The 19,019-nt window shown below is 51.7% G+C and overlaps 2 protein-coding genes across 2 annotated transcripts in view; one reads left to right on the top strand and one right to left on the bottom strand.

Moving 5' to 3' along the window:
- Positions 1-440: 440 nt before the first annotated feature.
- On the top strand, positions 441-4,904 carry NAPRT (nicotinate phosphoribosyltransferase; the record flags this gene model as incomplete). The annotated part of the gene is made up of 12 exons (XM_010282020.1): positions 441-568; positions 682-764; positions 976-1,106; positions 1,184-1,299; positions 1,404-1,597; positions 1,813-1,953; positions 2,117-2,201; positions 2,503-2,583; positions 3,785-3,887; positions 4,001-4,158; positions 4,433-4,540; positions 4,716-4,904. Coding segments are annotated over 12 exons (1,517 nt in total), but the record flags the coding sequence as incomplete, so codon positions are not given.
- A 3,648-nt stretch (positions 4,905-8,552) lies between these two features.
- LOC104616867 (ubiquitin carboxyl-terminal hydrolase CYLD-like) overlaps positions 8,553-19,019 on the bottom strand; it is an 11,460-nt gene continuing 993 nt past the window's right edge. The window contains exons 3-14 of the mRNA XM_010282019.1: positions 18,894-18,963; positions 17,826-18,046; positions 17,226-17,379; positions 15,460-15,598; positions 14,701-14,811; positions 13,290-13,381; positions 12,159-12,225; positions 10,912-11,044; positions 10,494-10,602; positions 10,173-10,291; positions 9,236-9,455; positions 8,553-8,780 (exon numbers count right to left, since the gene is read on the bottom strand). Coding sequence (XP_010280321.1) covers positions 8,596-8,780; positions 9,236-9,455; positions 10,173-10,291; positions 10,494-10,602; positions 10,912-11,044; positions 12,159-12,225; positions 13,290-13,381; positions 14,701-14,811; positions 15,460-15,598; positions 17,226-17,379; positions 17,826-18,046; positions 18,894-18,963 — 1,620 coding nt within the window. The 3' untranslated portion in view covers positions 8,553-8,595. The remainder of the gene's footprint in view (positions 8,781-9,235; positions 9,456-10,172; positions 10,292-10,493; positions 10,603-10,911; positions 11,045-12,158; positions 12,226-13,289; positions 13,382-14,700; positions 14,812-15,459; positions 15,599-17,225; positions 17,380-17,825; positions 18,047-18,893; positions 18,964-19,019) is intronic.

A 19,019-nucleotide genomic window follows, 5' to 3' on the forward strand; every position in this document is an offset into this window, starting at 1 on the left:
GGGGATGGGGACATCCCTTGGTGGAGAGTGGGACACCTCAGGGGGACAGGGGCATATCTCAGAGGGACCAGGAGACCCCTTGGGGGATCTGGTGGGGTCAGGGACATTTTTCACAGGGATCTCTAGGGACAAGGAATTCCAGCTAAAGAGGGACAGGGGAACCTGGCGGGGGAAGACAGGGACAGGCCTCAGGGACACTTAGGGGACAGTGGGACACCCTCCAGGAGGACAGTACTCCCATGGACAGTCCCTTGGAGGGGACTTGGGAGGCCACGGTACCCTCCCAGGGTTACGTTGCCCCCAACCTTACCTCTCCAAGGCGGGGGGGATGTTACCCACCCCCAGCATGGGTGGCTCAGTCCCTCCAGCCTGACCTGTGCTGGGGGGCCGTGGCTCAGGGGACCACCTGCCCTGGTGCCCACTGAGCTCTGTCCCTGCAGATGTTGCCTACCTGCGCTCCGTCCTGCCCAGCACCACAGAGGATGCCTTCTTCGATTACCTGGCCACCCTGGATGCTTCAGAGGTGACAGTGTCTGCCATGCCAGAGGGCTCCACCGTCTTTGCCAGGGTGGGACATGGCTCGGGACCCTCCCCTGCTTTGGATGGGCTGCAGGGTGATTGGCTCCTGTGTCCCTGGGGAGGGCAGGGATGTCATTGCCACCGGCCTGGCTGTCCCCACAGGTCCCATTCCTGCAGGTGAAGGGGCCGCTGCTGGTGGTGCAGCTGCTGGAGACCACGTTGCTGTGCCTGGTCAACTATGCCAGGTAGAGACCCATCCTGCTCTGGTCCTCCAGCTGCTGGGGACACATCTGTCTCCACTGTGCCAAACCCTCCGAGTCCCACTGCGGTCCCTGCCACCTCCCTGCGCATCGGCTACAGTCAAGCAGAAAGGGTCCTGGAGCACCCTCACCCTTGGCTATATGCTGGTTCCATGCTCAGCCTGGCTTGGTGCGACCTGTCTCTTCCTCTCCCCAGCCTGGTGGCAACCAACGCTGCCCGCTTCCGACTCCTTGCTGGCCCGGACATGAAGCTGATGGAGATTGGGCTCCGTCGTGCGCAGGGGCCGGACGGTGCCCTTTCAGCCTCCAAGTACTCCTACCTCGGGGGTGAGTGCTGCCCTGTGGCGCCCCATGGCACCGCGGCCGCGCCATCACCCGTGTGTGTCCCCCGTCCCTCCTTGCAGGCTTTGACTACACCAGTAATGTCCTGGCGGGAAAGCTTTACGGCATCCCGGTGCGCGGCACCATCGCCCACTCCTTCATCATGTCCTTCACCTCGCTGGAGGAGGTGCACCCCCGGGTGAGCATCACGACGGGCAGGGGATGGGATGGTCTGCCCATGCCCACGCTCCCAGTACCGTGGAGGATGCCAAGGGGTATTCAATGCCCGTGTCCCCTGGGCAGGAGCTGCCACCGCTGGCAGGAGGAGAGCCAGTGGATCTCCCGGCCCTGGCCGAGTTGTGGCTGCAGCGGGTGTGTGAGCTGCTGCAGACCCCGCCTGAGAAGGCGAACCGGGGTGAGCTGGCTGCCTTCGTGTCCTATGCCATTGCCTTTCCGCGGGACTTCCAGGGGCTTCTGGACACGTATTGTGTCAGGAGGTGAGGATGCCAGGTCCCCCAGGGTGGTTTTTGCTACCATGGCAGATGGGACAAATGTGCCCCTCCTTGCTTGGTGGCCTTGAAGCAGGGACATTTCCACCTGGCAGCGTCCCCGTGCGGTGCTGTTGCCGGATGCAGGGCTTGGACCACTGGATCTGCCCTGGGTCCCTGTCCCACCAGGCAAGGGACACTAACTTTCTCCTTGCCCATGCCAGAAGCGGCTTGCCGGACTTCTGTGCTGTGGCACTGGCCCTGCACCAGCTGGGGTACCAGGCCATCGGGGTGCGCCTGGACAGCGGGGACCTGGCTCAGCAGTCCAAGGAGATCCGCCAAGTGCTCCGAGCCTGCGGTGCTCAGTGAGTCCCCCCACCAAGCCTGGGTTGGCTGCCACTAGTCCTTGGCTTCCCCATTTTGGGCTCCCAGCACCTCGTCCTGCCAGAGTGGGAGACCTTGCTGCTCAGGGGGGTGCTGCGAGCAGAGCCAGGGGCCTCCCTTACTCACTGCCCAGCTCCTCTTCAGCTTCCAGGTGCCCTGGTTTGAGACTGCCCTCATCGCTGTCAGCAATGACATCAGTGAGCAGAGCCTGGAGGAATTCAGCCGGGAGGTGAGGTAGCTGCTGTCAGGGCTGGGATGTCACCTTGGCTTTCACTGGTGCTGCTGAGATTTCGGGTGCATGGGGTGGACATGAAGCATCAGCTGGGACTTTCTCCTTGGGTGATAACAGAGAGGAGCTTCCAGGCTGGAAAAAAAGTGGCTTTTGGATGGGACAGATGGACAGACAGACACCAGGGACCTCTGGGCAGAGCATCCTCTGACCCACCCTGTGGCTCTGGTTTTGGCACGGACTTAAAAAAACAGCAGTAGGGCTGGGCTGCTGATGGCCACTGTCTTCTCTGCTGCACCAGGGGAGCGAGATTGACATGATCGGTATCGGGACGAACCTGGTGACATGTCCTCTGCAGCCATCGCTGGGCTGTGTTTACAAGGTAGGGGTGGCAGCTCGCTGCCCTCTTGGTTCATGGGGTGTGGGGCTTCCTGGCTTCTCTGAGGCTTCGCACAGCTGGGGCTGTGCAGCAAAGGGGGCTCCGGCCCTAAGGGACACTGCTGTGAGGCCAACACCATCAAATCATAGAATGGTTTGGCTTGGAAGGGACCTTCAAAGGCCATCTAGTCCATCCCCCCTGCCATGAGAAGGGACATCTTCAACTAGAGCAGGTTGCTCGGAGCCCTGTCCAACCTCTTCCAATGATGGGGCATCCACAACTTCTCTGGGCAACCTGCGCCAGTGTCTCACCACCCTCATTGTGAAAACTTTCTTCCTTAGATCTAGTCTAAATCTCTCCCCTTTTAGTTTAAAACCATCACCCCTTGTCCTATTGCTACAGACCCTGCTGAAAAGTGTGTCCCCATCTTTCTCCTCAGCCCCTCTCAGCCCTGGCAGCTGCAGGAAGGACTCCCTGGAGCCTTCTCTGCTCCAGGCTGAACCCCCCCAGCTCTCCCAGCCTGTCCTCCCAGCAGAGCTGTTCCAGCCCTCGGAGCATTGCTGGGGCCTCCTCTGGCCCTGCTCCAGCAGGTCCGTGTCTCTCCTTGCTGAGGGCTCCAGAGCCCAGGACACGGTTGGTCTTTGGGCTGCGAGCACACATTGCCAGCTCCTGTCCAGGTTTTCATCCCCCCTGACCCCCGAGTCCTTCTCGGCAGGGCTGCTTTCCATCCCTTCATCCCCAGCCTGTGCTGATACCGAGGGCTGCCCCAACCCAGGGGCAGGACCCTGCACTTGGCCTTGTTGACCCTCATGAGGTTCACATGGCCTCTTCCTTGAGCTTGTTCAGGTCCCTCTGGATGGCATCCTGTCCCTCAGGCATGTCACCCGCACCTCTCAGCCTGGTGTCATCTGTAAACTTGCTGAGGGTGCGTTTAACCCCACCACCTCTGTCCTCCTTGGAAACAATGTTCATGAGACCACTGTAACAAGAAGCTTGCAGGCAGGAGGAGGCAGGATCTCCAATTTTGGGGTGGTTTGAGGGGGTTTTTTTAATTATTTATTCAGCTGGTTTGCATCAGTGGCCTCCCTAGCATCCAGGGACACATGCAGAGAATACAGAGCTCAGCACGGTCCCCAGCAGCAGCATGAGCTGGTGCAGGTGACAAAAATAAGGTGACCATCTCCATAACCTCCTCTGCTTACAGCTGGTGGAGGTCAATGGCTCCCCATGCCTGAAGCTCACAGAAGACGAGGAGAAGATGACAATCCCAGGGACTAAGACGATCTATCGGCTCTATGATCCTGCTGGTGAGTTAGGACACCCTTGCCATGGTGCTGCCCTGTTGACCTGCATCCCTCCCTCATAACCCTGTCCCTGCTGTCCCACACACCCACTGGCCCCTAACCTGGCACCCCTGCAGGTCACCCCTTCATGGACCTCATGGCCCTGGAGGAGGAGCCCGCACCCAGTGTGGGGCAGGAGCTGACGGTCCGTGTCCTGGGGTGGCTTGGTGAGGCCAGCAAAGTCATGCCCACCACCGTGGAGCCCCTCCATCGCACATACTTCAGAGATGGCCAGGTCAGAGGTGGTGGCTCTACCTTCTGGTGTTGGGGTGTCCTCCTCCACATTGGGTGAATGACCAAGCCAGGGTGGTGGTGTCTTGTCAGTAATGGCTGAATCAAAGGGTTAAACCCCAGTGTTTCCTTGCATCTGAGATGTCCCCTGTCCCAACAACCCAGGTGCCACCCTGGACATGGTGGCATCCGAGTCCAGCCTGGAGCTAGCTCACTGGGCAGTGGGGCTGGGTGGCCAGCACCCTGCATGGGTGTGGTCATACACCTCCATCCTGCAGGTGTGTGAGCCACTGCCCAGCCTGCTGGAGGTGAGGAGCCATGCGCAGGCGTCCCTCAGCCTGCTCAGCCCTGTTCACCGCCGGCTCTGTGAGCCCCACCCATACCCGGTATGTCCACTTCTCACCAGGCACCATGGGTACATGCCCAGGAACCCTGCCCGGCCCTGGTGGCCTGGGCAAAGCCAGTGTAGCCTCACCATGGAGCTGCAGTGGCACATGGATATGGGGCTGCAGTCCCTTCTGGGGAGCCCACGCTCACCATCCCCTCTCACTCCCATGTCAGGTGGCTGTGACAGAGAGGCTGCACCGCCTCCTCACCCCCATGCTGCACCAGCCCACACCAGGCATAGCCCTGCCTGGGGCCAGCTCTTCCTCTGCGTCCCTGCTTGCCCCCCATGCTGCACCAGCCCACACCAGGCATAGCCCTGCCTGGGGCCAGCTCTTCCTCTGCGCTCTTTTGAAGACCATGTGACTAATTAGGAATTAATGGTTCTACTGACGTTGCTGCTGTACAGTGCTAATGTGAGGACCCTGCAGGAACTGGAAGCGCTCCCTGGGGTCCCAGGAGCAAAGCTGGGATAAGGCAGGCAGCACTGGGAGGGAGCTGCCCCCATGTCCTCTGGAAGCGACAAGTCCTTCCCTGCCTTCCTCAGTGGGCCTGCCAGACCAGCACCTTCTGCCATGGCCGTGCTGCCTGTCTTGGTGGCCCTGCCAACCCTATGCCTTCTGCTATGGCAGCGCTGCTCACCTCGGTGGCCCTGCCAACCCTGCATCTTCTGTGGTGGCAGCCCATGCTGAAGCTCCTCAGTGGCTCTAGAGACCAAGTCTTGAGTGCACAAGAAGAGGTCCTACCACAGGAAGGGCCAGCCTGTCCCCGCAACCCATGCCATGGCACATCTGTGGCATTCTAAGTGTTGGCTCTGTGGCCACTTCTTGTATCTTTCCATGTTGTATCTGTTCCCTGGGGCGTTGAGGCTGGCTCCACATTGATGCCTGCACTCTCTTAACATGATATCCATAGAGGAAGCATGGCACTAATCCCTGCAATTAACTTCATCCTAAGCGAAAAAATTAAATAAAGGCCTTTATCCACCACAGCTAACACCCACACTGCGTGGCTGCCTTGGTCTTTCAAAACACTTGTTGCCTGCAGCTTGAACGTTTAATTCAATGTCCTTCACTTCATGGTTTATGACAGAATAAAGTCGGCATGAAAAAGCAAGTGCTGACCCATGACAGCACCTGGAGGTAGCCCCAGCAGGTGCCTCACAGCCCCATTTCATAGCATCCTATGACCCTAATTCCAGTGCAAACCCCTTTGTAGTTCCACTGGGGGGTAGGTCTCATGCCCAAGCAATGACTGTTTGAAGGCTTTATCAAAACAGGGTCAAGAAAAGTCATTGCATGAGTGGGAAAAAAACCTGCACGGACTGAATCTTCTCTGAGATACTCATATTTTCTCTAACCCTGCCCAAAGCTGTAACAGGGAGATAGTAAATGCTTTCACCTGAGCTTGTGAAACGTACAGACCCAAAACTGAGCCACCCATCAGAAAGGTGCGGTGAGGGAGGGCAAGAGGAAAATGCCCAGTGAGATGCACCTGCACATCCCCACACACAAAGCCTAAGCCTGCGTTTGCACACCCTCCCAGGAACAGCCGTGGTTTAGATCTTGTTTAGATCTTTGCGGCACATGCTGATGGGGGAAACGAGAGTTTAACGAACAAGGCTGGATGCTCTCTTGTTTCTAAAAAAATCCAAGAGGCTGGAGCTCCCTGTTGCAGTGCTCCAGCTGTGGGGGCACTGTCTCACACTTAGCGTTTTAAGAGAAGAAAAAGCTCCAGGAAAACCAAAAGCAGTTTGCTATTAAAACTTACATATTTTAGAGTAGAAGCACCAGAAATAGAAAAGCCCAACCCCCAGCGTACCTGAGTAGAGATTGTCCTGAGTTCTTAAGAGAGAAGGAATGAAGAGCAGCTTTAAGCAGACGAAGGAAGACAGTGAGACAGCAGCATCCTCAGTCCTGTCCATGGCCACAAGGATCATCCAGAGGTCTGTATGTCAGTTCACAAGCAGGAGCAGGGTAAACCCATCCTCAGGATGATCTGTTGCTAGATCTGCCACCATCTTTCCTACCCCTAGACAGACTCTTCAACTCGCTGGTGCTTTGGCTTTGCCTAGAACCATTTTGAGTCTCTCCAGTGATGGAGACGCCACCACCTCTCCAGGTAACCTAACCCAGGGCTTGTCACCCTTACAGTGAAGAGGCGTTTCCTGATGTCCAGACGGAACCTGCCGTGTTTCAGTTTGTGCCCATTGCCTCTGGTGCTGTGACTGGGCACCACGGAGAAGCTCCTGGCACCGTCCTCTTTGCACCCTCCCTTCAGGCGTTTACAGACATTGATAAGTTTTCCCCTGAGCCTTCTCTTCTCCAGGCTGAACAGTCCCAGCTCTCTCAGCCTTTCCTCAGGAGAGATGCTCCAGTCCCATCATCATCTTCATGGCCTTCACTGGACTGTCTTCATCTCTTTTGTACTGGGCAGCTCAAAACTGGATCCAGTACTTCAGGCGTGTCCCCTCCCTTGACCTGCTGGCAACACTTCGAGTGCAGCCCAGGACATTGTTCACTTTCTGTGCCACGAGGATACATTGCTGCCTTGTGGTCAACTTGGTGTTGAGGCTGAAATGCTCAGCAAGGACATTTGGAAGCTGAACAGACATTCACTGTTTGTTAACAGTCTGGGTTCATTACAACACCAGCTGTCCTTTGTAGCCACCACGTACAGAAATAAGAGACACACCAGAAAGCCGATGGAGCCGTCAAGCTGTTGAGGTCCCAGTTAGCATCACAACCCTGCCATCAGCAAAAAGACCCTAAGCCATGTGCATTGTGTGGCTCAAGCCAACAAGACCGACATAAAGCTACAGGCTGCATATTACAGTTACTGCACCCTGTGTTAAAGAGAAAAAAAAAAAAACAAACAGGTGGGAGATCCCTGCTGCACATCTGGGGCTCCTGGATGCGTCCCTCAAGGTTTTAGTGTCGCAGCAGTGCAACATGGAATCTGGGCAAGCCAGTTCATAGCGCTGACTCCCGTAACAGCTTCCCACTGCCATGACAGCATGTGCTTAATGTCAGAAAACCCCCAGTTTGCAAATTTAAGTTACTTGAGGAACACCAGTTCCCAACCCAGAGACCCTAAACCTTATTTGTCATGGCAGAAAATCCAAGAGAGCTCATTTTTTCCATTTCTTCCCTTGGAATTCTGTTATTGGTCTCTGGCACAGATCTCAGAAGCAGATGCAAAGATGGGACAGTAAGTGCTAAAAGTGAGCTTAAAACACCCAATCGTGTAGCAATAGTGCAGTCTTTGCAAAAAAAGAAGACGGCATAATGAGCTCACATGCTGCTCCTCAGCTCCATCTTTCTTCCAGTATTGGTCTTGCAAAAATATGTACTTCTAAAGCATATTTGCAGCTCAAGACATCCAATTAATCTCATGGTTGAAAATAAGGGATGGTGGGTAAAAGTGCCAGAATATTAGTGCTGGGTAAGGGAAGTGCAGACAATTCAGGGACCCACCTTTAGGTGTGGCGTCGCATCCCAGACCTCAAGAAAAACCCTCATCCTGACCCATCTCTTAATCACACCGGTGCAGCTCACACGTCCTGGTTTTCTCACTCTGCAAGTCCACGTGAGGATGTCTTACGCAGGGCGAGGCTGCGGTTTTCTTGTGTTCTTTGCAAACCTGAGGATAACTGCTCATGTTTTAATTAGATGCTGGTCCTCGGCTTAGGAGGGAAGGGCTGGCAGCAAGAAAAGGATGTTGGGGAGGACTGTGAGGTCAGGCAGAGCTGCAGAGTGCCTGGGAAGGAAGGAGGCTGGAAAGGGAAGGTAGGAAGTGAGAATGAATTTGAGTGTAAATAATTCAGTGTCCAGGTCTGCAGGAAGTACTATCACTTGATAAGGCTGGGTACAAGATTTAACAAGCCCAGACAGGCTGTGGATAGCTCGATACCAGACACTGGAAGAGGTAAGAAGAGGCAGAAGTGCAAGCTTGGTGCACCCAGACTCAGCTGCTTTCACTGGCTATGAGCTGCAGGGTTGATCCAAGCTCATGTTTCTGAAGCCTCGCTGCTCTGCAGCACCAGCCCAAGACAGTGTCATTTGTAAAGTGCCATCTTCTTGCTCTGGTACATGTACATGTAGGCGTCACAGAAGAGGCGCTTGGCTACTCCATCCATGTCCCGAGGTTGCTCCAGGGCCAGCACAGCCAGTGGCAAGTCCAGGTATTTGGCAACTTCAGGGCACAGCGTTACTGTGGGAATGTTGAAGCCGTTTTCATCACCTAATCCAGAAAGAAGGAGAAAAGTCTAAAACAGGTCCCAAGGGACGAGTACCTACAGCTTGAGCAGATACCATCACACTCGACAGTAACGTAGTGTCTTAGCTGAGAGATCTGGAGGCCAACAACAAAGTGGGCAAGGACAGGAGGATGGTCCTCACCCACATGGCAGCCAGTCCCATCTGGCTCGACAAGTCCCTTGTTTGAACACAGCCAGAGCATGAAAGCACGAGGGGGAATTCACATGTGCTTGGCTTGGCCATACTCTTCTTTGGGGCCTACTTAAATGGTCACTGTTGGAAGCAGGGTCCAGAGAGAGCCTAAATCATCTAGGGGGCTTCAGAAGAAAAGGTGGACTGATCAGAACCTATGCAATGAGCACTGCAGACCCTCACAGCTGCCCCACTGCACAGCGCGCGGCTGCGATCAAAGCTCTGAGCCCACCACCGTGTCCTTACCATGCCTGTCAGCCATGCTGTCGAAGAACATCCAGTGTTCGTTCTCGGGACCATATTTCACGAAGGAGACGTAATGACTGGTCTCGATGCAGAGCACTGCAAAGAGCTCCATCTTCTCACGAGGGACCTGCTGGCTGCCCCGGGGACTCCGGCTGTGAAACTCTTCTGGGATGTGCAACCTAGTTGGCTTGTGTGTTTTGCGTCGGTAGTGGGAGTGAACCTGAGGAGAGATGACGGGGTGGCACATCTGAGAACCTGGCCTGAGAAAAAGGAGTGTGCAGTGGTCAGACCCCCAGTTTATTCCCCACTGATCTGAGTCCCATGGTCCCTGCATGCCAGAGAATGGCATTGTGTCAACAGGCCGGCAGCGAGAAGCTGAGACAAGAGTCTGCCACCCTCCAAGAAAGGCCAGAAAGCTGTAGGAACTCTCCTGGTGAGACCCAGCACTCAAGTCTGTGCAAGATCTGTCCATAATTTAGTTTATGTAAGCAGAGGGTTCAATAATGTGTGGCACCTAACCCCGCTCATGCAACTGATACGGGCAGTGGGACTGATGCTCAGGAATGGTTTTAAAAACCTACAAGGGAGTTGATTTAGACTAGACATAAGGTAGAAATTTTTTATGATGAGGGTGGTGAACCCCTGTCCCACGTTGCCCAGAGGGGTGGTAGGTGCCCCTTCCCTGGAAACATCCCAGGTCAGGCTGGACAGGGCTCTGAGCAACCTGCTCTAGTTGAAGATGACCCTGCTCACTGCAGGGGGTTGGACTAGATGGCCTTTAAAAGTCTCTTCCAATGCAAACTATTCTATAATTCTATGAAGGGGCCCCTCTGTGCCCAACCTGAATGGTTGCAAGGGAAACATGGGTGTTTTGGGGGGTGCAATCTGCTGTCAGCCACCGAAACAGATTTCACAAGCACCCAAAGAAATGGAATACCTGTCTGGAGCAGGAGCTGCAGAACTGCTTCAGGCCCGTAGCTGCGAATACCTTGTCTTTGAAACAGTCCGAACACTCCAAGGTGGCGACATCACCGCACACGCAGCACTCCCTGGGACCTGCAGGGGCAACAGGGGTGAGAGCATGTGTCTTCTTCAGATCTAACCTGAAATCCAACCTGTTCTGCCAAAACTGGTGTTCAGGGAAGAATCATCACACCGTGATCCCACCTTACATCTGCTCACAACCCAAAGAGGTGAGACCTGTCACCTGGTTGCTCACAATCCCAGACGGCAGCTTTACCATTGCCCAACAACTTACTGTCAAGCAGCAGATCTGTTATATCCAGCTCCAAGGAAGGAGTGATTTTGCTGAACATTTTATAATCCTTCCCAAAACGTGGCATTTGGATAATGAAGCAAGATGGGATCTGGAAAAGAAAGGCAAACGAGTCATCCTGCCAGAAGAGACAAGCCCCAGAGGCTGCTCTTTCCATATTGCTGCTGGGAGTAAAGGCTTTCTGCTCCAGTTATCCACAAGACAAAACAGCAACAGAGAAAGCATAGCCCTCTTCCCAGGTCACACTCAGATTCCCCAAGACCTCTCTCTTGTGGGTGTATCCTGATGCTTTGCAGTGTTGGATGTAAGACTAGACCCACTGGCAGGCATAGGTATGTTGGAGGAAGCAAGAAAGAGGCAGCAGATAGCAGCAGCATAGGCAGAAGGTAGCTGGGCTCACCTCCACTAGCTTCAGATCAGAGGACAGGAAGGAGTGTTCCACTAACTGCTGGACGTCAGGAACCACCAGATCCTCCTGTTTGTCCATAAATATCTGGTAACAGTAACAGTCCTGCTCCTTCTGGCCTCCTGACCTGCAAGGAGTGGTCAGGGGGCTTGTTTACGTGGCGCCACAAACATCTGAGCTCCCTGAGGACATACCGTCTTTGTCCTGTAAGAGCTTCTGGGCCCAAGGCACCAAGGGCTGCTTGGTGCAACACTGACACGAAGCGCTTTTTCCACCCAGAAATACTAAGTACGTGCCATGGGACCATCTTTGGTCTCATTATCCCTCCATAGCATCACATCCTGCTCCTATAAGCAAAACTCAATTTTCCCTCGTCGATGTAAATATTAAAAGACATTTCAATATTTTTTAAATCAACTGCACTGTGGCACAATCAGCAAACTCCTCAGATGAAAAATCCACTTATAACTGCAAATACAAAAGCCACAAAGCAAAACTTAGTGCATTCAAAAGGTGAGTTGTGTGCAGAAGATCTCCCACAACCCCTACATCCCTGAGCCAGCAGAGAAAGGATTTCCTTCAGATGACTCTCTGCAGGGGAGCTGCAGTACAGAGCTGTCTTTGTGCTCAGCCTTTCTGAGTACTCCACGATCTACGACTTGACTGACATCTCAACAAAGGAGCACAGAAATCGAACAATCCCCTTCTATGCTCCTGAACAGCACAGTTATTTTTGGCTTCCTTCAGCCTCTCATCCTCTTTGTAGAGTCCTGAAAAACTGGGACTGCATCCATGGACTGCCTGTTTGAGAGGCTGTAGGACCTGAGCCAGCTTGACAGTCTGGACACATCCCAAACGCATCCAAAGGCTGCCAGATACTGCTGGTTCTGCACTGAAGTTGGACACTACGTTTCTCGAACCACTGCTGGCTCACCCTAAGGATGAGACAAGGGTTTTATCCTCGTTTTCTCTCCTCCAGGGAGAGATTAAAAATGTCTTTTCCTGGATGTGTCACCTGAGACAAGATCACAACAAGCAAGACCATACGGACAGCAGAGAGGAGCTGCACACAACTCACTGAGCTGTGCCTCCGAAGCCTTGATGATAACGTGCAACACCTGGTGATCTTGAGGTGGATAACTAACAAGCCTGGCCTGGGTAAATTATCACTTATCTATCTATCTATCTATCTACCTACCTATCACTTATAAGTAAAATATCACTTAGATATGGAAACTTACTGCAGTTTTAAGAGTGGCTCTATTCCTAGGATCTGATGCATTATGAGATTGAGAAACTCCTCAGGATCTGGAAGGTCAAAGGAAAATATGTGTCACACCACACAAGGACTGCCTTGCCCCACTGCATCCAGTAGGCAAAAGCTGCCAGATAAATCTGAGCTAGCATTTTGTGAACCTGGGATCTCCTCTTTCATTCTAGGTAAGGGGACAACTGGGATAAAAGCTGAGAGCACTTAGTTAATGCATAAATCCTATGGCGAGCATGAAAAAAGCAAACCAGCCCTCAGATGCTGCACTCTTACAAGCCCCGGCCATTACAGCAACACCATCTCAGAGACCTTAACCTAACACCAAAGTATAAACTCAAAGTAAATCAGGAACAGCTATGGAAATTCGAGAAACTGAACAGTTAAACTATCCCTGGTTAAAATAAATACACAATAGTACAAAACACAAGTGCTGTTCACTGACAAGATACCTGCTGTTTCTGGAAGAATCAATGCTGCTCATTTGGTATCCAGATACTTAGAGGTTGTTGCAGTGATGTTTGGCATTGATGTAATCTGGCTCCTTGTTGTAAACTACAATGGGGGCTTGCTGTTCACGGATGGGAATGTGGTGATTGTAACCAGAGATTGGTGGGTTTCAGATGTAGGTGTTTTTTGTCTTATTTTAACCTGACTACAGTCTTTGAGGAAGCTCAAATAGCTTGTCAGAACTCATACACAAGTTGATCTTGGTAAAATGATAAATCAAACTGGATTCTAGCAGGGACATCAGGGATGGACTTATCAGGGTATAACTCAAAGTATAAAGGAGAAGGAAATTTCCCCTGTTTAAATTCTGTTCACGCAGATCTTCCTCTCCCCTTTTAGAAACAGCTGCCACCAGGTAGAGACCCAGCAATTCCTATTTTTCTATCAGACTTCAGGACAAATTTCAGTTTAAAAGCCTGTAGAATTTTAACAGCTGTAAAGTATTTTACATGTACATTTTTACATAGATGAACAGCACAGCAGACATAGTAATTCACGTGCCTGAGAGAAGCATAAAATGAAGTTGTCAGCCTGGTGCCTGGATGAGGCGGCGCACAGCGAAGCAGCCTCGGGGAGGCCCCAGAGGGCATATTACCTTTCTCAGCGTTGGTAAAGCTGGAACACTGGCCTTTTTCAGTCAGCTGCTCCCTAAGGTGCATCACACTGCTAGCCCTGACGAAGCCAGTCCTAGAAACAAGAAGCAGCTGCAGATGATCTCTACAGTGTATTTAAATCATAGAATCATTGAATGGTTTGCGTAGGAAAGGACATTTAAAGCTCGTCTAGTCCAACCCCCTGCCATGAGCAGGGACATCTTCAACCACAGCAGAGCCCCATCCAACCTGACCTGGGATGTTTCCAGGGATCGGGCATCTACCACCTCTCTGGGCAACCTGGGCCAGGGTTTCATCACCCTCACTGTGAAACATTTCTTCTTTAGATCTAGTCTAAATCTCCCCTCTTTTAGTTTAAAAACATTACGCCTTGTCTTATCGCTACAGGCCCTGCTAAAAACCCCGTCCCCATCTTTCTTATCAGCCCCTCAGCCCTGGCAGCTGCAGGAAGGTCTCCCCGGAGCCTTCTCTGCTCCAGGCTGAACACCCCCAGCTCTCCCAGCCTGTCCTCCCAGCAGAGCTGTTCCAGCCCTTGGAGCGTTGCTGGGGCCTCCTCTGGCCCCGCTCCAGCAGGTCCATGTCTCTCCTGTGCCGAGGGCTCCAGAGCTGGATGCAGCCCTGCAGGGGGGTCTCCCCAGAGCGGGGCAGAGGGGCAGAATCCCCTCCCTCACCCTGCTGGCCACACTGCTTTAGGTGCAGCCCAGGACACGGTCACCCTTCTGGGTTGCGAGCACACGTTGCCAGCTCCTGTCCAGCTTTTCATCCCCCAGGACCCCCAAATCCTTCTCGGCAGAGCTGCTCTCAATCACATCTCAGCATCACCAAACGCCTCAGGGTTGTATTTCTAGAGCCAGTGCCAGGACACTGCTCCTCAAGGAAGATGCTGATGTCTTACATTCAATCAGCTTTCCATGCCCCTCTTCCATGCCTCTCTTCCACACCTCTCTAAGGAGGATGAGGAAGGAACCTGCTATCTTTGATACAAATTCCAGAGAATTTAGCTCTCGTGCCACAGTCTTCCCTCATCTGGCCTGGCACTGCATACTGCCTTTGGGACTAATGCCACTGTTTTGTCACCTCCAGGGTTCCTCCACAGAGGTGGTCGCAACCCCAGGAATCCCCCTTTCATCTTTTCACTGATAACTACAGCTCACAAGGCTTCCTTCTGAGCTGGAGAGACTCAGGTACATGCAGTAGGAGTCATGACAGCCTTGCAACCTGGTAAAAGGAACAACTGGAAGAGAAACCTGATATGAAAATCTTTGGATGTGGCTGGCAGGAGAAACCCTCCAGGTAACCCTTTCCCTCAGTGACAGGTATCATCTGGCAGGGCAGCAGAGAAGGTATGAAGGCAGATGGATGACTTCCAGGATTCCCACATACTATACTCACTTTCGGAGGGGACTAACAATCTCATCTCGCAGAATGCTCTGGATGTTCCTGTCACACAGTGGGAAGGGCTTGAAAAGCATGGAGTCCAGCACAGATGTACAGGAGAAGAGGCTGTGAAAAGAGAGTGCTATTAACTGATGGGTTTGCAGCAGTAGTTAGAACCAAACCGTTGTGCTTGGTGACAGTCGGTGGCTTTTATTTTCAACAGTCCATGCATGCAATTACAGAAAGGTGAGTGACAGTGCGTCCCCGCAGTGAAATAAACCACATCTGGTTTAATGAACACTGGTAGTAAGCAAGGAAACGTTCAGAGAGAATGAAATCTTGTACTTTGCAGCCAAAACTGCTGGGGGGCAGGGTGAGGCACCACTGAGTCTTTTCCTCTCCAAACAGTGCTGCACAGTGAAGCTGGGACCTCCTGGGCAGTTTCTTTGAAACGTTTTCAGCCACTACCTCCAGTAACAGAGTCAGCACAATCCAAGTCCAGAGAACTACGATCTCTCACCACCCTGCACGACAGACACATGGGTACCTTAGGTACTCACGAGGGGTACTTCAGGGCCTGAGAACCTACCAGATTAGGAAGGAGATCAAAAAGCAGCAAGCATCAAGGCTGCGTCTCCACAGTTATATTCTGCTCTATACTGGGTAAATTCCCAGCCACCTTCGAAGTCCAGGGAAGTGCTGCAGTTTAGGGCTCTGCTCAATTAAAAAAAAGCACTCATTTAATGAAATGGCACCACTTGAGTAGGTCCTCACCTGAAAAGAGCTGCGTCCATATAGCAGGAATTACAGTGGCCCTGGATCCCTTTCATCCGCCCCTGCAGGACATGCACTGCTGCCTCGTCCCTGAGGGGAGGAAAGCTGTCTGGAGCTTGTGGCAGACCTTCCTGCCCTCCTGCAAAAGAAGGAACAGAAGCAACTCCCTTTAGCTTCCCATCTTGTGTGGGTCAACTTTGCCCTTCCCTGGTGCCCCAGAGCTCTGCTCAGAGGTCAGCACCTGGCTCCTCTGCGCTGCTCCTGCTGGGACTCAACCACATTGGGATGAGGACTTGTCTCTTCAGTAATTCATCTATGGGAAATGAAGACAAAACCAAACCATCTCTTCTTTACCAAAGCCATGCCCTAACCTCTGCCATCGTTACACCAAGTCTAACGAAGACAAAAAGAGCTATAAACGAGCTAGTGCTGTGTTATGTGCAAGCTTGGGATCTCTCTGTTGAAAAACCTACATCCCCAGTAGCAAGGGGACAAACAGGCAACTGTGTTTTAATAGCCTCATCCCGCTGGCCTGTTGTCTCCTTTAAGCTTCAAAGGTGAATTTCTCAATCTGGTCTCTTCTGGTTTCTTCAGCATTCTTCCCTTCTAATTCAATCCCCTCCCCTCTCTTCAGCATGTCCTTATGACATTCTTCCTTATCCCTACTCCCAGTTTTTGGGCAGTCCCTACAGCAATCCTGTCTTCTTGTTTACAGTGATCTCTTTTACATTTCCTAAATGGCTAGTTCATGTTGTCTTCTCTGCTCTGGAGGAATTTCTTCCTTTTCAAATGAAAATACTGACCTGTTCTTCCCCATATCTTCTTGTGAATGTCTTATCGTCACATCAAGCTGTACGTTAAATTTGATTTAATCCTCTCTCTCTCTTATTTCTCAGTCCCCAGGTGCAACACCATTATCACCTGACATCTTGGCCATGAGCCTGAGTTACCCACTCCGATTCTCCAGACCCCCACGCTTGGTCTATGTTTGCCCAGCGTTTACGGTACGGTAGCTAGGCCAGGCCCAATAGCTAAAACACTTGTCCACATTCAAATCTCAATTACACAAGACCTTTTCTCCTGCCCTGAAAACCACAGGCAGAAGAGCCCTGCCTTGCTTGCAGCATTCACAATGCCTTGCAAAAACTGTTGCTCTGGAATTCTACCCTCTGTTACACCCCAATGTTTCCTGCCAGCTTCCCCTTCTCCAAAAAACCCATGCCACCGAGGCTTCATTTTTTAGAGCCACTCACAATATTTAGCAAGGCCTGTTGTGATAGACAAGGGGTAACAGTTTTAAGCTAAAAGAGGAGAGATTTAGACTAGATCCAAGGAAGAAATTTTTTATGATGAGGGTGGTGAAACCCTGTCCCAGGTTGCCCAGAGAGGTGGTAGATGCCCGATCCCTGGAAACATCCCAGGTGAGGTTGGACGGGGCTCTGAGCAACCTGCTCTGGTTGAAGGTGTCCCTGCTTATGGCAGGGGGTTGGACTAGATGACTTTTAAGGTCCCAACCCAAATGATTCTATGATTCTATATTCAATGCCCTCGTCTACGTTAAGTAACTTACCATCTCTCACACTCGTGGGGCATTCCCTATAAATACCACCATAGCAACGTCAGCATTCTTAAAACTGACATCTTTTGGAACTCTCAAAGAAAGTGAAGAATTACTAAACCGCTGATTAAGACACTGTGCATGAGGCTTCTCCGTAGCATGCCTCGTCCCAGCACGGCCCTGCCTTCCCTCTCCCCAGAGAACTCACTGTAATCCACAAGGCTCAGGTCACTGTTGCGCGAACACTGGAAGCGAACATCGGGCTGGCAGGACTGCAGCTTCACGAAAAGACCACGCTTTGGAGCGCAGTGGAAGTAGTATTTGCCCAGCCATTCGCCAGCCGTGACCCCCTTATCTTCATCCTGGGAAAAGAACATTGAAGAATAACATGCAAGCAGGCTTTCCACAAATGAGGTACAGTCTCCCATATGGCCATTTAACATCAGAAGTGCTGTGTACAAGTTTGGTCCTGTTTTGGTGGCTGTTTTCATTTGGTTAGGTTTTGAATGCATTGATGCCGCTTGTAGAATTCATGATTGTTCCATTCCCACATTCCAGTAACATTGCTCTTGAAGAGAGCAAACCAACCCTCATAATCATGCCGCAGGCTCTCCTCCCCAGTCTAAGGGAGGGCACAATGGTGTGCTTGCCCTCACAGTGCACACTCTGACATGTCAGAGGCCCAGGTCAAACTGTGAGATTCACAGCCACAAGCTGAAAGTCTTCAAAGACTTCAAAAAGAAAACAGCAACCAAGACCTGCCCGTTCTGATATACAATCTCACAGCAGGACGTATTTTGCTCCTTACCAGTTCAACTCCTGCCATTTTGTGCATAATTTGAGGCAGGTAGCCCAACCAGCGGATGATTCCCGAAACCTGATTTCCCTTGTCCAAGGTGATCTGGACCATGGAATTCACCTCCAGGGACGAATTCCCACTTTCACACTCCTCGCTGCTCTCGCTTCTTTCTAGTTTCATTTGTTTTGAGTGTCCCAAGCCCATGTCAGATTCGAATGGTGAAAATAAACCTAGGGGGAATACAAAATATCAGGTGAGGTAAGAAGTCAACACCTAATGACAAACATCTCTGGATCTCACCTAATACCAGGTCTATTTTGAAATTATAGACCAGACAGATAAGCATGAAGCTGAGCACCAGAGACACAAGGTGTAATTCTCAGGACATATTTCAGTGATACGGCCAAGCTGGCCTAACAGGCTGAGAGGAGACGATCCTGCTCCGCGTTTCCCTGCTCCAAGCTGCACACTCCAGCCTCTCGCTGGCCCTGGAGCTAATCCAGCCATTGAGAGCCATTTCAGACGACTGAAAAGGCAGCAGGGGGGGTTATTTCCAAATTATTTTTCTGCATTTTGTGAGATGAATCAACTCAGCGAAGAGTCTAATGATGGTTCCCCTCAGGCTGGCCCTGACAGCTGCACAGTGTCTTTTGATGGCAACAGAGAGATTCCACTAATTTCTTGTCTTGTCCAATGACTCACACCACCGCTGCTGGCATCTGTGCCTTTCTGAGTTTGTCTGGCATCAGGATGAAGCTACTGCTCCACCTTCTACAGCTAAATTAAAGACTCTTTAACGAGTGGTGCCTCCTCCCCCAGGAAATACTTCTGCACTGCAATCAAACTCTCTCTTCTTCTTCCTGACAAATGAGTAGACCCAGCTTTAGTTGCCTAATGCAAAGACTTTTGTCCAGAACTCGAGATTTTTCCATGGACTCTCTCTGCCTCCTGATCAATTAAGTTGGGAGTAGCTGAAGCTTTTTTTGGACTTTCAGCTCAACAGTACCTTGCAGAGAAGAAATAAACACTAAATCCCCAGGAACATACACAGGGCAGACACATCTGATGATAACCTACTTTGCAAGCTTTCCTTCACAACAGAGTCCATAGGGATTTCTCTGAAAATGTCAGTTGTTCCTTCTTCTTCCTGAAAGGAAAGAAAAATCTATCAGCTAAAGGCTTTATCAGATATAGGGCATTCCT

The sequence above is a fragment of the Phaethon lepturus genome, unplaced genomic scaffold (genome assembly GCF_000687285.1).
Source record: "Phaethon lepturus isolate BGI_N335 unplaced genomic scaffold, ASM68728v1 scaffold30682, whole genome shotgun sequence".
Classification (NCBI taxonomy): Eukaryota; Metazoa; Chordata; class Aves; order Phaethontiformes; family Phaethontidae; genus Phaethon; species Phaethon lepturus.